Source organism: Athene noctua, chromosome 23, assembly GCF_965140245.1.
Source record: "Athene noctua chromosome 23, bAthNoc1.hap1.1, whole genome shotgun sequence".
Taxonomy (NCBI): Eukaryota; Metazoa; Chordata; class Aves; order Strigiformes; family Strigidae; genus Athene; species Athene noctua.
The window spans coordinates 2292089-2307343 of record NC_134059.1 but is presented as its reverse complement, the minus strand read 5'-3'; the positions used below and the strand labels follow the sequence as shown (position 1 = coordinate 2307343).

The 15255-nt window shown below is 47.7% G+C and overlaps 1 protein-coding gene across 1 annotated transcript in view; it reads right to left on the bottom strand.

Moving 5' to 3' along the window:
• Positions 1-8152, bottom strand: part of IPO9 (importin 9) — a 40342-nt gene extending 32190 nt beyond the window's left edge. The window contains exon 1 of the mRNA XM_074925394.1: positions 7981-8152. Coding sequence (XP_074781495.1) covers positions 7981-8152 — 172 coding nt within the window. The remainder of the gene's footprint in view (positions 1-7980) is intronic.
• Positions 8153-15255: the final 7103 nt, after the last annotated feature.

Sequence of the window (15255 nt, the reverse complement as noted above, 5' to 3'; positions counted from 1 at the left end):
GTTCTTTTCCCAGTTGGCTGCAAACTTTCTATCTTTATCATCAATAACTGCAGTTCAAATGCATCTCTTCTGAAGTGCTTCCTTCACTTCTACTTTGTGATTTGAGATATCAGAATCATCAACTCTTCCTCCCAAAATAAAGTCTGTAAAACCAAAAGACTACAAACTTTTAATGAAGGGCCTGGCATAGGGAACATTAGCAAACACATTTCCTCCCAGCTCTGCTTCTCCTCTCCAATAACCTCAGTATTAATGAAATCCTATTCTCCAATTCTCCTCCTTCAAAACCAAGCTCCATCTATTGCATAACGTACTACCTCTCTACCTCTAACGTTTTGGAGACATTAAGCCGGACAAAATCAAAAAATAGTATTAAGCAAGCAAGGAGGAATAAACGAGCAGGACTTTGTACTGAGTCACTGAACTTCACACCCTGCCTTGTTCAAACGAGCAGCACCGATTGAGTCCAGTTCGGTACATCCATACAAAACTGGTTCAGGAGCTGCTACAGGTCCCTTTTAGTTGTCTCTACTGGGGCAGAGACAGGCAGCAGTGGAGGAAGAGCCTGTGGTAGCTGCTGCATCCAACCCAAGTGAATCCACTGCCCCATGGCCACTGACACTCTAAATTAAAACAACGTTCAGCTTGTAGCTACCAGATGTCACAAACACAGCAGCATGAGAAATCAAGTTCCCTTCACCCAGCATCTGCCCACCCCTTGTGCATCGCAGTCTTCAGCCACACAGTGCAGGCAATGTTTCCCATGGGACTGGTTTGCAATATCACCGTAAAATAATTTGGGTTGAAAGGGACTTCAGGAGGTCATGCTGTCCAACCTCCTGCTCAAAGCAGGGTCAGCCACGAGGTCAGAGCAGTGCAGAGCTTGGAGGGCATCTGCAGACCGGAAACATCAAGCAAGAACCTAATGCTCAGCCATAGTTTTTACACACTACAAATGTGCTTCTTTGAGGAACTTCTTCAGCATCCATCATGACATTCAAGGAGTACTCCAAAAGCACTCTTTTTATCAGCACACCTCTGAAAACTACACCTGTATTTTTGTCATTTCTCAGCAAAGGACAGAAAGATTAAGGCCAATCTTCTCCAATATTTATGATGGCTTTAGGTATCTCACTTGAAATCCCTTCTTCACAACCTCTCACTACACTCAACATTTCCGCAGCATTTCACAGTGCAAATAACAGCATTTGCTGCTGTGAATAACCTTTTTTCCTGAAAGTGAGGTATCACGCGTCCCAGTGTGGCCATTTCTTATTTAAATTTCCCTGTTAAAAATTCAGTCCAACACTAAAATGTTAACTCCTGTTAAAAATTCAGCTCAATTTATCCATCCACAGGATTTCCACCCATTTCTGTCCATCATTCACTCTACTGCAATTCAAGTTACAGCCAAGAGACCACCATACAACCACATACTGTGGTCATGTTTGTAAACACTCCAGAATCCCTCCTTCCACACAATACTCTGGTTTTATGGTATAAAATCATGTATTCAAGAAGGTACCCAATGCAATACAGAAATAACTTGAAGCCATATGCGTTAAAACAGTTATGTCAGGCAGGGCCCAACCATAAGCTGAACTGGTGAAGCACAAGTGATGCTACAAGTTTCATGCTACCACTGTACCTACAGTTGTTCTCCTGATACAAACGGACAGCAAACAATATCATGCAAATACCATCAGAGATTCAATGGGGTTTTAGAGCATCAAACAAAATGTGCTGAGCCACTATTCCGGAAGAGAAGATACATTTACAAGACCTGTAAAGCCAATATTCAAATCTGAAATCATGTTCAAATCAAAGCATAGGTTGTCTCCTACACTGGACTAGTCTCAAACAAGATGGACAAAAAACTTTAAAGAGGATAAATGTGTCCAGATTGGCACATGAGTCAATTTGCCAAGGTCAGCACCATCTTCGCAGCCACCTGCACCTCTCAGCTTCTGGCAACAAACAACCCTGCAAAGGACCGAGCTGAAGATGCCTTTTCATACACAAGATGTCACAACATAAGCCACACTGAAGACAGCCTTATAAATGCTTTTTCTACCTGCAAAAAAAGGGCAAACAGAACCACATAATGTAGACAGGCTAAAGAAAGGCAATTCTCCAGCCTGGAGGCATTCATCTATCACCACATTTCCAGAGCACAAGAGCCGATAGCTCAGAGACTTAACACTGTCACCATAAAACAGCAAACTTGTTATCTAACCAGGCAAGGAGGTAGAGGTATTTTTCAACTGTGTAAGAAGCTGGCATTAAAACTCCTTATCAGCATAATTTAGAGGAATGTGTTACAGACACTGCTCCTCTTCCCAGGGTGGCAGTACGATCCCTCCTGGAGGACATGCACCTCCTTCAGAGTGACACTGTCCCTGCTCTGACATCCCTGGAGATGGTTTGGCCTCCATACGTGTTCTCCAGTATAGTAAGTCCTAGAGGAAGAGATTATTTTTACATATTACGGAATTATCCTCAAGTCATATGAGGACAGCTGTAGCACATCCACGTGCACCATCAGAAGCGGTGTATGATGTTACCGCGATGGACCAGATAAAGGGGGAACAGAAACACTATCCCCACTTCACCAGGAACAAGTCAATGGTGGAGTCGACCCAAATTAGATGCAGGCACAGCACTACCACTTCACTACCTGGAGCTCTCATTTCCCCTGCTTTCTCCCTGAACAGTCTCAGGCATTGCTTTCATTTGTTCCATTAAAACCCAGAGACAAAGGTCGCCAGGTGAACTTTTATCCTTCCAGAGACTGACAGTAGTGCATCTCCCATCCCCAAGCTGTCAGGTGGTGCCTATTCCCACACTTTCTCAGCAGACAAGAAGATGTAGAAGCTGGGAAGAGATTGAGTCGCTGGGTCCATGTTTGGAAGTTGCTAAAGGGTGACATGGCAGGAAGAAATTGCCACCATGTCCTTACTCCAGAGCTGACATCCTGTATTCCTCCAGAACAGCTGGATGGAGTCAGACAGGAGACTCCTCCTGGACAGTTCAGCCTGTTCGCGAGGCTCACCTGACTCTGCATTTCTACCCATCCCCTTGTATAATCACTGGACAGATCCGCTATCAACCTGCTTCAGGGAGCTCGACTGCATCCTCACAAAACACTGAACCATCTCAACCTGGCTAAACCCCCTATGGAAGAGAGCAGGTGCTAGCACAGGGCAGCACACCAGGAGAGCTAACTGCTGTGTGAGCTTCACCATGTTACACAACCCAACCTGCAAGCAGCTTAAGAAGAGAGGTGAGGGCAGAGGAACGCTTCCCCCAGCACACCCCCTTGGAAAGTTGGCATTAGGAACCTCCTAAAGCAGGAGATGCATCCTATCACATGTTTAATGGTTCCTGATGAGTTTTTTCCTCCAGGAATCTCAAACTGTTTTTAAACCATTTCTACCTCTTAGCATCCCATAGCGACAAGTTCTACAGTTTGCACACTGGGGGAAACAATCTACTTCTGCTTGTTTCAGATTCATTTTCATCTGATGTAACTTTATGAGAAGTCACAAATAACCACTCCTCAACTCACCTTTTCTCTGTTGCTTATGATTTTAGAGCCTCCAGCTCTGCTATCTCTTTCCCAGGCAGAAAAGTCAATGTATTCGCTCCTTCTGAGAACAGAAGCTTTTCCACACCTCTGTAAATGTCTGTGCTGCATTTTTACTGCCCTGCTTTATCCCTCCTGAGAGCAACAAGCCCATAATGCATGCAGCACTCAGACTGCAGAAGCATGAGGAATTTATGTCGTGCTTTGTTCTCTGTTCCCTCCTTAACGGTCCATTTGGCTTTTGGAGCACAGCAGAGCAGTGAATGGGTATTTTCAGAAAACTCTCCACACTGACAATGGGATTTCTTCTCCCAATGACAATAGTTAGGACAGCCTGTTTTTAAGGTATCATCCAGTCTGTCTCCTCCTCCCCCAACACTACTTTGTGCCCAACACTGACCTACGCCTACCATTTGCACACTCAGATCACTCTTGTGAAATCATTCTGTAATTTTTGCCACTGATTCTCACTCTGGCCATACCGAACAGCGCTATCAGTGACTTTGCCACACCACTATTCACTCTTTCACATCATTTACAGATGTGCTGAGCAGTCCAGCTTCACGTGGGACTCTTCGTTATTTCCATGCACTGTGAAACACGACCACTCGCTTCCACCTCTTGTCTTCAAGCTTTTAATCGGTTATTAATTCAAGAGCTGTTCACAACAGTTTAGTCTCTTAAAAAGTTTCAGTAAGGGAATTTTCTAAAAAGCTTTTTGGCAGTCCCAGGGACTCCTTCAAACAGTTCTATTAAACAGATTGACTCTGCCACAACAATCCCATGTACCCTGTTCTCCTCATTCCAACTCTTGACATAATTCTAACTATTACAGGCAGTGCAAAAGCCACACCAACTCACCTGTAACAACCCCAACATTCACCCCTCCACTCCTCACCTTAGAGCCCTCACTAAAAGCTGTCCCATGTTTAACAACTTACATTTATCTGGTCCCTAAGTGACCTTAAGTGGCAAGTTTTACAACACAATTCATAGCACAGTAATTTAATGTTTGAGTCCCTTTAAAACCCTTGGAAATCCATCCTGTAGCACTTGCTGTTTACAAGTAAACTGATAAGTGAAACTGCTTCTACTCATGCTTCAACTTGACATGGATTTTCCAACATGTCCTCTGTAGATGCCCTTCAACATGGCAAGTTAAGTCAACACCAGCACAAGGAGTTCAACTTTTCTGCAGGCCTATACTCCTTGAATGTACCTTGCATATTTTTCAGTCACCTGGTGGCTATGGGCACCTCTGAAATGCTTTCAGCTTCTGCAACAATTTAAAGTATCATAAGTTTTAATGTCTTTAACAAGTTTTTCCTCAATTTTTTTTGCCCTACCTTCATTTATTTTTCATTAAAAGTGCCAACATCTGTGCTCTTTTCTGCTGCCCCCACTTTTACTTTCAGCACCTTCTTCATCCTGCTTAATGATACTAAATATTTTCTTTCTTTAAAGTACTTCTGACACACATGAACTACATTTCTTTACCTCAATAATATTGTGTTGGCAATCACTGTATTCCTGTAGCTCCTCCTCTTGGTTTTGGCAAGTTTCTCCATACCAAAGCCAGCAAAGAAAGGAGAATATAGCTTATTCCTCCCATGCTGCTTGACTAGGACATGAGAGGAGGAATCACACGAGTACAGAATAATTCAGCTGAAAGAGACCTCAGGAGGTCTCCAGTCCAACTCCCATGATCAAAGCAACATCAGCAGCATCAAATCAAGTTGCTCAGAGCATGTTCTAGGCAGGACTCAAGGATGGAAACAGCACAGCTTCTACAGACAATCTGCTCCAAAGCTTGGCTCTCCTCACAGGAAAAATAATTCTCCAGTCTGAACCTCTTGTTTCAGTTTGTGCCTGTTTTCCTTCAACCTCTCCCATCCCCCAGTGTCTTGACACCCTCCTCATAGTTACCAGAAGCCGCTGTCAGATCCACCCCCAAAACCCTCTTGCCTCCATACTGGAAAACCCCTCTCTCCCAGTGCCTCCTCATGTGGTGAGTGCTGTAGTTCCCCAACCAATTCAACAGTCCTTTGCTGAACTCATTCCCATTTGTCGCTGTCTCTCTTGCACTGGTGGGGTCAGAGCAAAACCAAACAAGTAGTCTAGATGTGACCAAACAAGCACTGACTGGAGAGGGCTGATCGCTGCCTCTGGTCCTGTCCATCCAGCCCAGGCTGCAGGGGCCCTGCAGGGCGCACTGCGGGCCCTGTCCAACTCACCAGCCACCAGGATTTCCAGGCCCTTTGCCAAAAAGCTGCTCCCCAGCCAGGCAGCATCTGACCCGCACCCCTGAGGCGGGTTCTCCTATCCCAGGTGCAGAACTTGGTACCTGTCCTTGCTGAATTACAGGAGGTTCCTCTCGATCATTCTTGCAGGGCTCCCTGGACAGCAGCCCTGCCCTCAAGGACATCAACCACCTCCCCTCCATTTTGGTGTCACCTGCAAACTGCAGGAGAGGGTACACTGTAGTCTCTTCTGGATCATGGCCACAGGTCCTGCAGTGGACATGTGCAGTTCTGGGATTGCAACCACATGAAAGTATTGGGTGACTTGAGGATATTTGTAAAATAGTGAAAAAATAGAAGTGCAGATGACTCCATTCCTCTTGTCCTTTTATCCACCAAATGTATTCCTGTTGCATTCCTGGGCTCTCAAAGGGACCTTAGGGACATTCATCACCTGGAGCCATGATAAAAATACTCTTTTTCTAGAAATCTTTCCCCAAGCCATTACACAAACTTGACTTCATTTCTTGTGGTAAGATTCAGACTGTTTGGGGAAAAATGTTGCCACTGAAGAGCACGCCGACTGCAGCAGCTTTGCAAGGCAAAGGCTCTATGGGTCAGGGAACCTCACAGCACTTCCAGACTCATGCTACTGCAATGCCATAGAATCACTCATTAAAATCTCCAACAGCTGTGGTGGCAACACACAGAATTCCCTGTAATGCACCAAGGAAGACTTAATCTGAGAGTGCTACAAGCACATGTTAAGGGACTGCACAAGAAGCATTTTATCAAACGATCTGCCTTCCTTTTATTGCCCCAGTCTCATTCCCCGAGTAACAGAATCACAACACTATTCTTGACCCAGTCACGCCCTTACACCTTCCTTCTCTTTACCACAAGCTTGATAACATTTCTGAGCTAAAGTTCAGGACCAGAAAGACTCTAAAACACTTCACAAAACAGTTTCAGCACGGCATAATCTGACAAAGGTAAGGCAAAATTTCCAGGAGGGTCCATGAATAAACCAGCCCATCAAGCTGCCAGGCTGCAGGCACAACTTAGGGCCACGGGCTGCACTGTCCAGCACCCAGCTCCCATGACAGCAGAGTACCTGCAAATCTTCCAGTGGTTTCTACAGATTCCAGTTCTTTGGGATGGGTCATTAAATGTAAGCTGAAGTGAAATAAAATGTTACCATCAATAGGTTTTTAAGTGTAGCCTCCACCCAGGAAAAGGAGCAAGTGCATGAACTAGCTTAATGCCACCGTAAAAAGGCCGGATGAGTAATGGATTAATTAGAGGCACTGCTTGAATTTGAGGTGCTTGCTCTTCCAAGTTCTGTCTTTTCAAAGCCATAGGCCAGTTGCCATCCAGCTCCAGTGTCTTCCATGTCCTTAGCTCTCCACAACAGACAATGGAGCTCCAGCATGCGAGTTTCACACAAGATGAGGGTACAGCTACATCCTGACTGCACTTAAAACACGCTACGTACAGGTGATGACCTGCAGGATGTGGGCACGCACAAGGACACACACGTCCAGAGGTGGAGAGCACTGGAGAGGATCACTGTGGGAGCGGGACAGGGCCTGCAGACAAACACGCCGGGGGAAGGCCCTCTGCGACCACCATGTGGGCAACCCCGGAGACTTGGAAAGAGATGCCCAAAGCAACAGGCCCGCTGCTTTGCCATCCCACTCCCCGTCCACGTCCTACTACCCACGAGCTTAGAGCCCTCCTTGATCACGCAGCTCTCACAACACGCTGCCCCACGGCCACTCCCCTCCTGCCCCGCTGAGGACCGCGGCGCCTTGAAGAAACCCCGCCGCGGCTTCGCCCGGTGCCCCCCGCTGCAGGCCGGAGACAGCCCTGGCAAAGTCCCACCGGCGAACCCGCAGCTGAACTCCTGCGGCGGGGCAGGGGCTGCCCAAAAGAAACCGGGCACACGCCTACAGCCGGTGCGAAAGCTGCTGCCGCCGCCGCCTGCTTCCCGCCGGCCCGAGCGCTGAAGCTGGAAGTTTTGGCCTCGGCCAACGCGCGGACACGAGCCGTCGGTACCGGGAAACGCGGGGGGAAGGCGGCGGCGGCCTTTCCCCCGGCGGACACCGCCGCCCCCCGCCCCGATCCCCTCAGCGCGGCCCGGCCCTCACTCACCCTCCGTCACCTCCAGCACCTTCACCTGCTCCTCCGCGGCGGCGCGCACCGCCTGCACCGGGCACAGGATCCCCGTCAGCGTCTCCACCAGCGCCTCCTTCAGCCCCTGCGCCACCGGCCCCGGCCCGCCGCCGCCGCCGCCGCCGCCGCCCGCCGCCGCCGCGCCCGCCATCGCACCCCCCCCCGCCCGGCTCCGCCGCCGCCGCGCGCGGGCTACGGGCCGCCGCGCGCGCCAAACGCACGGCACGCACGCACGCGCGAGCGCGAGAGAGAGAGCGGGGCCGAGCGCCCGCCTGGCGGAGGGCGGCGGGGCCCCGCGCCGCTCACAGCGCCCCCTGGCGGCGCGGCGGGACGGCCGGCTGCGGGCCCGGGAGGCCCCTTTGTGCTTCAGGGCCGAGCGTCGCCCCAGACCGCTGCAGTTCCGTCATGGCGGGAGCCAGGGGTCAGTCAGAGCCCGCGAAAAGCGCTCAGTCCCGCAGGCCGCCTCGTCCCACCCGTCTCGGTGGCGACCTCCCACCCTGGGTGAAGCCCTTCAGGGCCTGGGGGTTCTGTGCTGAAGAGCCTGATGCAGGCACCTGGGCCAAATCAGCTTATTTTTTCTTTTAAATGGGGTGCAGGTCACCCCAGGGCATGAGGTTTCCTTCCAAAAGTGTTGAGATGCGCACAGAAAGAGGTTTGAGGCCTCCCCAGCCCCCTTGTGCAGGAAGCTGTGAGGGGACAGGTGGCGGCACAGCTTCAGGGCAGCATGTCCCCAGGACACCAGGATGGTCCCTCTGCCTCCGAGCAGCTGGAGCACGAGGGACAGGCCAACTCCGCAGGCAGTTTTGCTGGCTGCAGCTGCAGAGGAGGCAGCTCAGGCTACATCTGTACTGCTCCAGGGCAGAGCTGGAAGGTAAATAGAGCCTCAAGTTCTTGATTGAGGTTTGTACACGATGCTCAGGGGAAGCAAAAGAAAGTGGGCTACTGTCTCTGTGAGTCAGGAACAAGTATATGATCTCAAGCTGTGAGCAAAACAAGAGCAACACGTACACAAGGAAGCAAAATACTGCTCTGCTTCCATCTCTTTTCTACAACTGTTTATTTAGGAAGTATAAGGAATTTTACAAATCATTACAAGTACCAAAAAGCAGTATTAACACATACAAAACAAGCTTCTTATATGAGGGACAGTGATGGAATTGCATTTTGGCACAGTGCTGGCAGGTCCAAGTAAGCAGGTCCCACTCGCTTTGGAGCGTGGTGCTCCTGGCGATTTTCCTGAACCAAGTGGCTACTCAGTCGTTAGCTTCTGCAGCAAGACCCCCAAGGAGTACAACAGCTGTTTGTATAGAAACAGTCCAGGGCCAGGGGTGAGCCTGGGAAGCACGACAGAGACAGCAGTCACGTTAAATAATCCCCATACTGCCACTGGCTGCATTATGCACTTCTTCCTCCATCCCCACAGGTCACTTATGACAGACTCCCTTCAGCCTGGGGGGAACTTCTCCTTCCAGAGGAAGCCTGTTGTTATTCAGGTCATCATGAGGGACTCTCTTCCTTGCCCACACCACTTTCTGCTTGAAAGCTACTTGAGGATTATCCAAGTGATTACCTGGTAATAGATGTGCTGCTACTAGGAGCAGTTGGTTTTTAGTCTTGTCTTGCTGCCATTCAATAATTAAGCATATTTCAGGACTTGTGCACAAGTCTTGTTCCCCTCCTAGAGACATCCTTTCCCCATCCACCCATCGCTCTTTTTGCATATTTTGTTATATTCCAAGCCAGCTTTGCTGACCTCTTCTGAGCTGGAGTCTGTTCCTCTGGGATAACGTGTCCAGTCACATTCTCTCCCACCAAGGTATTTTTAAATGTTCTTGTCAAGAGCAATACAAGCAAATGCTTCTATAAATCATGCATGTAACTTTTGCAACCTGAGTTCAAGATTTTCTCTACAAGTAGAAGGAGCAACTCAAGATACTAGAGAAACACAAGCCTGGGTTCAGCTCCCTACAGACACAGTTGGGAGGCGGGTGTCCCGCTGCACACCAGCACTGCCGCCCGTCCCGCAGCCCCCCAGCCGCCCCGCTCCAGCTCTTGCCCTCTGCCAGCACAAGGGCCCGAAACCCAAACCACTGACCAGACAGGAACCCCGCTCAGTCAGTGCTGATCCACGGCCCTGCGAGAGCAGGAGCTCCTTCTTTGGGCACAGCCCTTACGCCGGCTGGGGCCCTCCCTGTGACCGGCCCAGTCCTGCCTGTGGTCTCCCTGCCTGGGCAGCGACAGCTCTTCAGAGTGTGATTTCACATCCAAAACAGGCAGGGGAGGTGGCATGAACTGCTCTCCAAAAGCTCCTCTGTGCTTACACTAGATGCTGTCCAGACAGCTGCAGTTAGGTGAACTCAATCCACCATGACAGTTATAAAAACATCCCTCACACCATGAAGCTTGATTTTCTTCCGCAAAAGTGAGGGAAGCTGGGGTGGTAGTCCCCATCTTTCCCCCTAAACTGAACAGGGCTGGGGCACGGGCTCAGGCAATGCCCAGCACTACCCCTGCCCCGTGCCAAGCCACGCTCTCCCTGGCAGCAGCGGGCATACTGGGGACAGCAGAGGTCATTCAATCAGCGGCGCAGGCACAACCAGTGTAGGTTGGTATTTTTGTGGGGAAAGGGGAGAAGGGCAGACTTCAGCCAGGCCGCTCTTGCACCCAGAGGCAGAGGCTGGGCCTTGGCACTTATCAGCACAACGAGGGTGTGCACCCCCCCTCCCTCTGGGCTGCCCCAGCCATTGCAAGCGCCAGGGAGAGCTCTCTCCAAGGTGAATAAAGATTATTTTTCTCTCTTGTTCTTCCCAATCCAAAATGCTGCTTTCCTGGAAGTACAAATACATATTTATACAGGGTGTAACTTCTGCTAGCCCAGGGTCATCTGCTCCTCTTTGCACTGTCCTAGTATTATGTCTTAATGGAAAACATCACTGAATTCTTACTGAACCAAAATCGGTGGGACTGGCCCAGCACTATCACACCAGACTTTCTGCTGGCAGCCTGTGCTGGCTGGCTAACATCAGAACTGACATGCAGAAAACAAGGATGCAGTTTAGAGAGAGGAGAGGTATCCCAGAGGAATGCTTGTCTAGCCCATAATCCTTTTTGCTCAAATGATTGTACAACTGCCCCGAATGCTCCAATTTGTCCTTCCATATCTGTAGAAATTACATTTATTTGAATCTTCCAGGCTTTTTTCAGGTTTGAATTCCCATCTGGTTTGTACTTTGCATGGTCTCTTCACACGTTTTCTGCATAGATGCTTCTTGCAAAGCCAGCAAACTTAGAGCTCGCCTTTCAAATGCCATACATTTTGCCTCAAAGCCAAATGGGTTCTAACATTCATCTTTTCTCTTGAAATGCTTTAGTGGATAAAGTTCAGTCACCACAAAAAGATTATATTCTTAGCATGAGAAGATATTTTATGATGAACTCCTTGTTTCCTCCTGTGATGTTTCAACTCATGGGTAAGACACACAAGCCCTTGAGCTCCTCTGCAGACCTCTGCCAAGGAGGACCCCGCAGAAAGATGTGCAGCTGACATGGGACTGCTGTAACCAGCAAAAATCCTCCAAGAAAAATCATGGCCAGCACAAGGAACAGCTGCAGCATCAGCCCGAATTACAAGGCATTAGCAAGGGACGTTACATGGTACATGCCTGACCTGTCCCCCACTTGGTTAAAATTTAACTCCAGGCAGCAACAAGAACACGAGACCCCAAAAGCCCAACAGAGACCGAAGCAGCCCAAACACCTGACAAATACTCTCCAACATAGGTTTCGTCCTTAACAAACCCTGGGTGATGGAAATACTCTGAGCAAATTGCGTGTTCTGTATACCAGGAGCTACTGTTTTTACTAGTTTTTATAAAATACTTAGACATTTTTAGATGCCCAGCTCACACAGATTTCAGAAGGCAAGCACACACATACAGAGAATCTGTCCCAGTATTGTGACTGAACAGCCAAGTACCTTTAAAACATTACTGTAAGTAGTAGGATTAACAAACATTCCAGAACTTGAAAGACTGAGGTACATAAAGTACCTCCATTAAGCTGCACCTCTTTTAATTTAGGGTACATCACTATTTATTTTCAAATACCTTTCAGCAACTCTTCCTCTCACAGCACTGGGGATTCTGGACCCAGCAGCATATCACATCATCACACAGACTTTTATTTTTTTCATAAAATATTTGTTTCTTCTACCCATGATCTTTTTACTGGAACCCACTGATGCCATTTTTGTCTGTCTCAAATAGAATCTGAGTGTTGAACATGCAGTACTATTAATCCAGTGTGACTGTTTTATCTCCTCTTCCAGACATAGCTTTTTATTTTTATTGATGCTCTTGTTGGTGTGGGGCTGTTGCCTTCAGAGACTGACATGTTTACATCCTAGAGGAGAACTCTCAATATGCAGCTTGTTCATTTCTGCAGAAAGGATAAAGCAGTTTTTCAAGGCTGTACCTCAACCTTCTCTTTGAAAAGCACATTCATTCCTAAATTCACAGAACAGTCATGTCAGCTCAATGTTGCTTCCAGGTAGCTGCTGCCTGTGTGTGTATCCTGGAGACCTTCCCTCCCTAAATCCCGTGTGACACGTATTCATGTCCTACAAACACATCTCCTACTGCAGATACAGCAGCCAAAACACTCATCATCGCTCTTCTCTTTGTTGATCTGTTGTCTGCCCTGGTAGGGATCTGGCCTACAGCTGATGTCTCTCGCTCTTTAACTCCCTTTTCCCTGAAGCACGCTCATGCTTAAACAGTCCTCCAGCATCAGTCAGCTGTAACACAAACCGGCCTCTGCACCAAGCTGTAAAAATAACGGCGTCTGTTATTGCGTTGCTTCCTTGAATATATACATATATATTAGACACCCTTCCGTCCCATCCTTGAGTCAGACAAGTGACTGCTGGAGTCCCACAATGCACAAAGATGACATTTCAGTTATTTTTCCCCTCCCGTTGCCATTTAACACGTAAACATGCGACTCCACAGCTATAAAGGCAGCACTCTGCCTCCCTGAACCAATCATTTGTACACCCGAATTTCAACTGTGTATGAAATACCAGGGACTGACATGTTGTCCCTAAGAAATTACAACCTTTTCTGGATCTGGAACTCATCTTAATTCCTTAATAGCATCCCTTTCCTGTCTTCTCACCCCAAAGAAGAAGTGTCAGCATAGACCGTCACCCGGAAGGTGCTGGGGAAGGGATTACTTTACTGTTCAATTTTATACCAAGTCCTTGGCATGCTCTTTTCTCCACTTCTGTTTCACACGTTTGTGTCTTTGCTGGTGGCCAGTCAGGCTGACCACTGATCACACCAACAGTGCAATTCCAGCAGCAGTTTCTGCCTGTGGAAATTAAATGCTGTGTTTGCATTAATCTGGGGGTGAGTAGAGAAAACAGATGGCACATTAGGTGGTATAAGAAGAGCATGAAGAAAACCAGCACTACTTCCAACAACTTCATTTAGAGCATGTTAACACAACTGCCTAAAATCTCTTTTGCCACCTTCTGAAGAACCCTTCTGCAGAGACCCAAGGCTGCAGAACCACATGGATACCTGCTCACTGCTGGGGATCAGAACACACAGGGACTATCGTTTCCAATCTTCCTCCAAAGCTGCCCTCCTTCCATGCTTGGGTCCACAGCTCGAGAGACTCTGGATTCAAGGCATCTCTAACGTGTGCTGGAGTCACAAAGCCTTTTAATTCTACATTTGCTTCTGAAACAGATGCCAGGGCCAAAGGGCTGCTCCACAGACAGCTCTGCTCTCAGATGGGGGTCAGAGGGCTGCAAAGCCCAATTCAAACAATACAGGAACTTTGCAGCTAGGTCCTGGAAATGTACAGCAATGCCCTCAGCACCGTGAGCTTCAGTTTAAGACCAGAAATATGTTAAACCAGACCCCTGCCTCTCCTCCATACGAGTATCTTTACTGGTGTTGCATGCGCCCACAGCCAATGCAGACAGACATGTGTTCTGATGCTCCTCACGGGGCATGAGAAAGCACACAGCACACATCAAGCAGATTAAAGGTTGCACACAGATACCTTCCCAGCATCTGACGGATGGCACATGCAGGGGTTAAGTAACATCAGATTTTTCAGCCTCAAATCCACAGGTAGGGTAACTAATTTGATTTTTGTCTTATTTTATGATTAAATGAATGTAGAGGCACAAAATAATCTTTTTAAATAAATTAGGATCCAAGCAAATTAGGGAGGTTGGTGTACTTGGTTGCTTGCTAAAAATAAATAAATAAATAAATAAATGAAGGAGAATGGAGTAAAAAGGACTTTTGTTTGCTTGTTTTGGTTTACGCTCTGCAAATCTAGGATGGACAAGACGACAGGTGAAAGGGAGGGCTGATCCTAACAGACCCTGCTGCTGAGCGTGTTCTGCTCTCATCATCTTCCCTGATGAGGAATATTCAAGGGATGCTCACAGAAGAGTCCACCCTGAAGCAAACAAATGTCTTGTTTATTTAGTTTGACAAAGTCAAACCCCAACCTAATCCAGTTTGAAGTATCCACACGGGGATGGAATCTAACAGGCAGGGCCCTGTGGTGCAGCAGGCACCAGCACCTCCACAGCAACCTCCAGCCACCCGTTCCTGAGGGCATAATTCCAGCAGGAAATAAAATGCAAATCCTTAAGCAGCCATCTGTACTGTAGGCACAGGTCACCCAGGGACTGGGTTTTCCATTTCTTAAAAAATTTCAAGCAAAGATGTGGTAATGTCCAATACATCATGCTCTAATTCTACTGCATTCCTTAATGCTGATGAGAAATTTTCTTGTCAGGACCACATAGGCCTCTACAGTCCACAAAATGACAACTTTCCCTTGGTCCTGTACTGAATCATCACACTAAACTTAATTGCATCATATTTCCTCTAGCACTTTTTGGTAAACAGCCATTTTTTCAGTGGAAAAAAAACCCAAACAGATACTGTGAGAGAAACACTTGTAATGTTTTCAGCTACATCAAAACACCATGCAAGCTCTTTCTATTTCAGGTTTGTTCATTTGCCCCCTTTAAAAGGAAGTTATTACAGATCAGGGTTTTTTCCCCAGCTTGGACTGTTATCTTAGCATTGCACAAAGACTTCTTCCAACAAACAAACAAAAAAACCCAAAAAAACACCAAACCAAAAACCACACCACAAAAAAAAAAAAACAAAAAAAAAATCACAAAATATCATTTTGGTAATTACAGTAAATAAAAAAGAC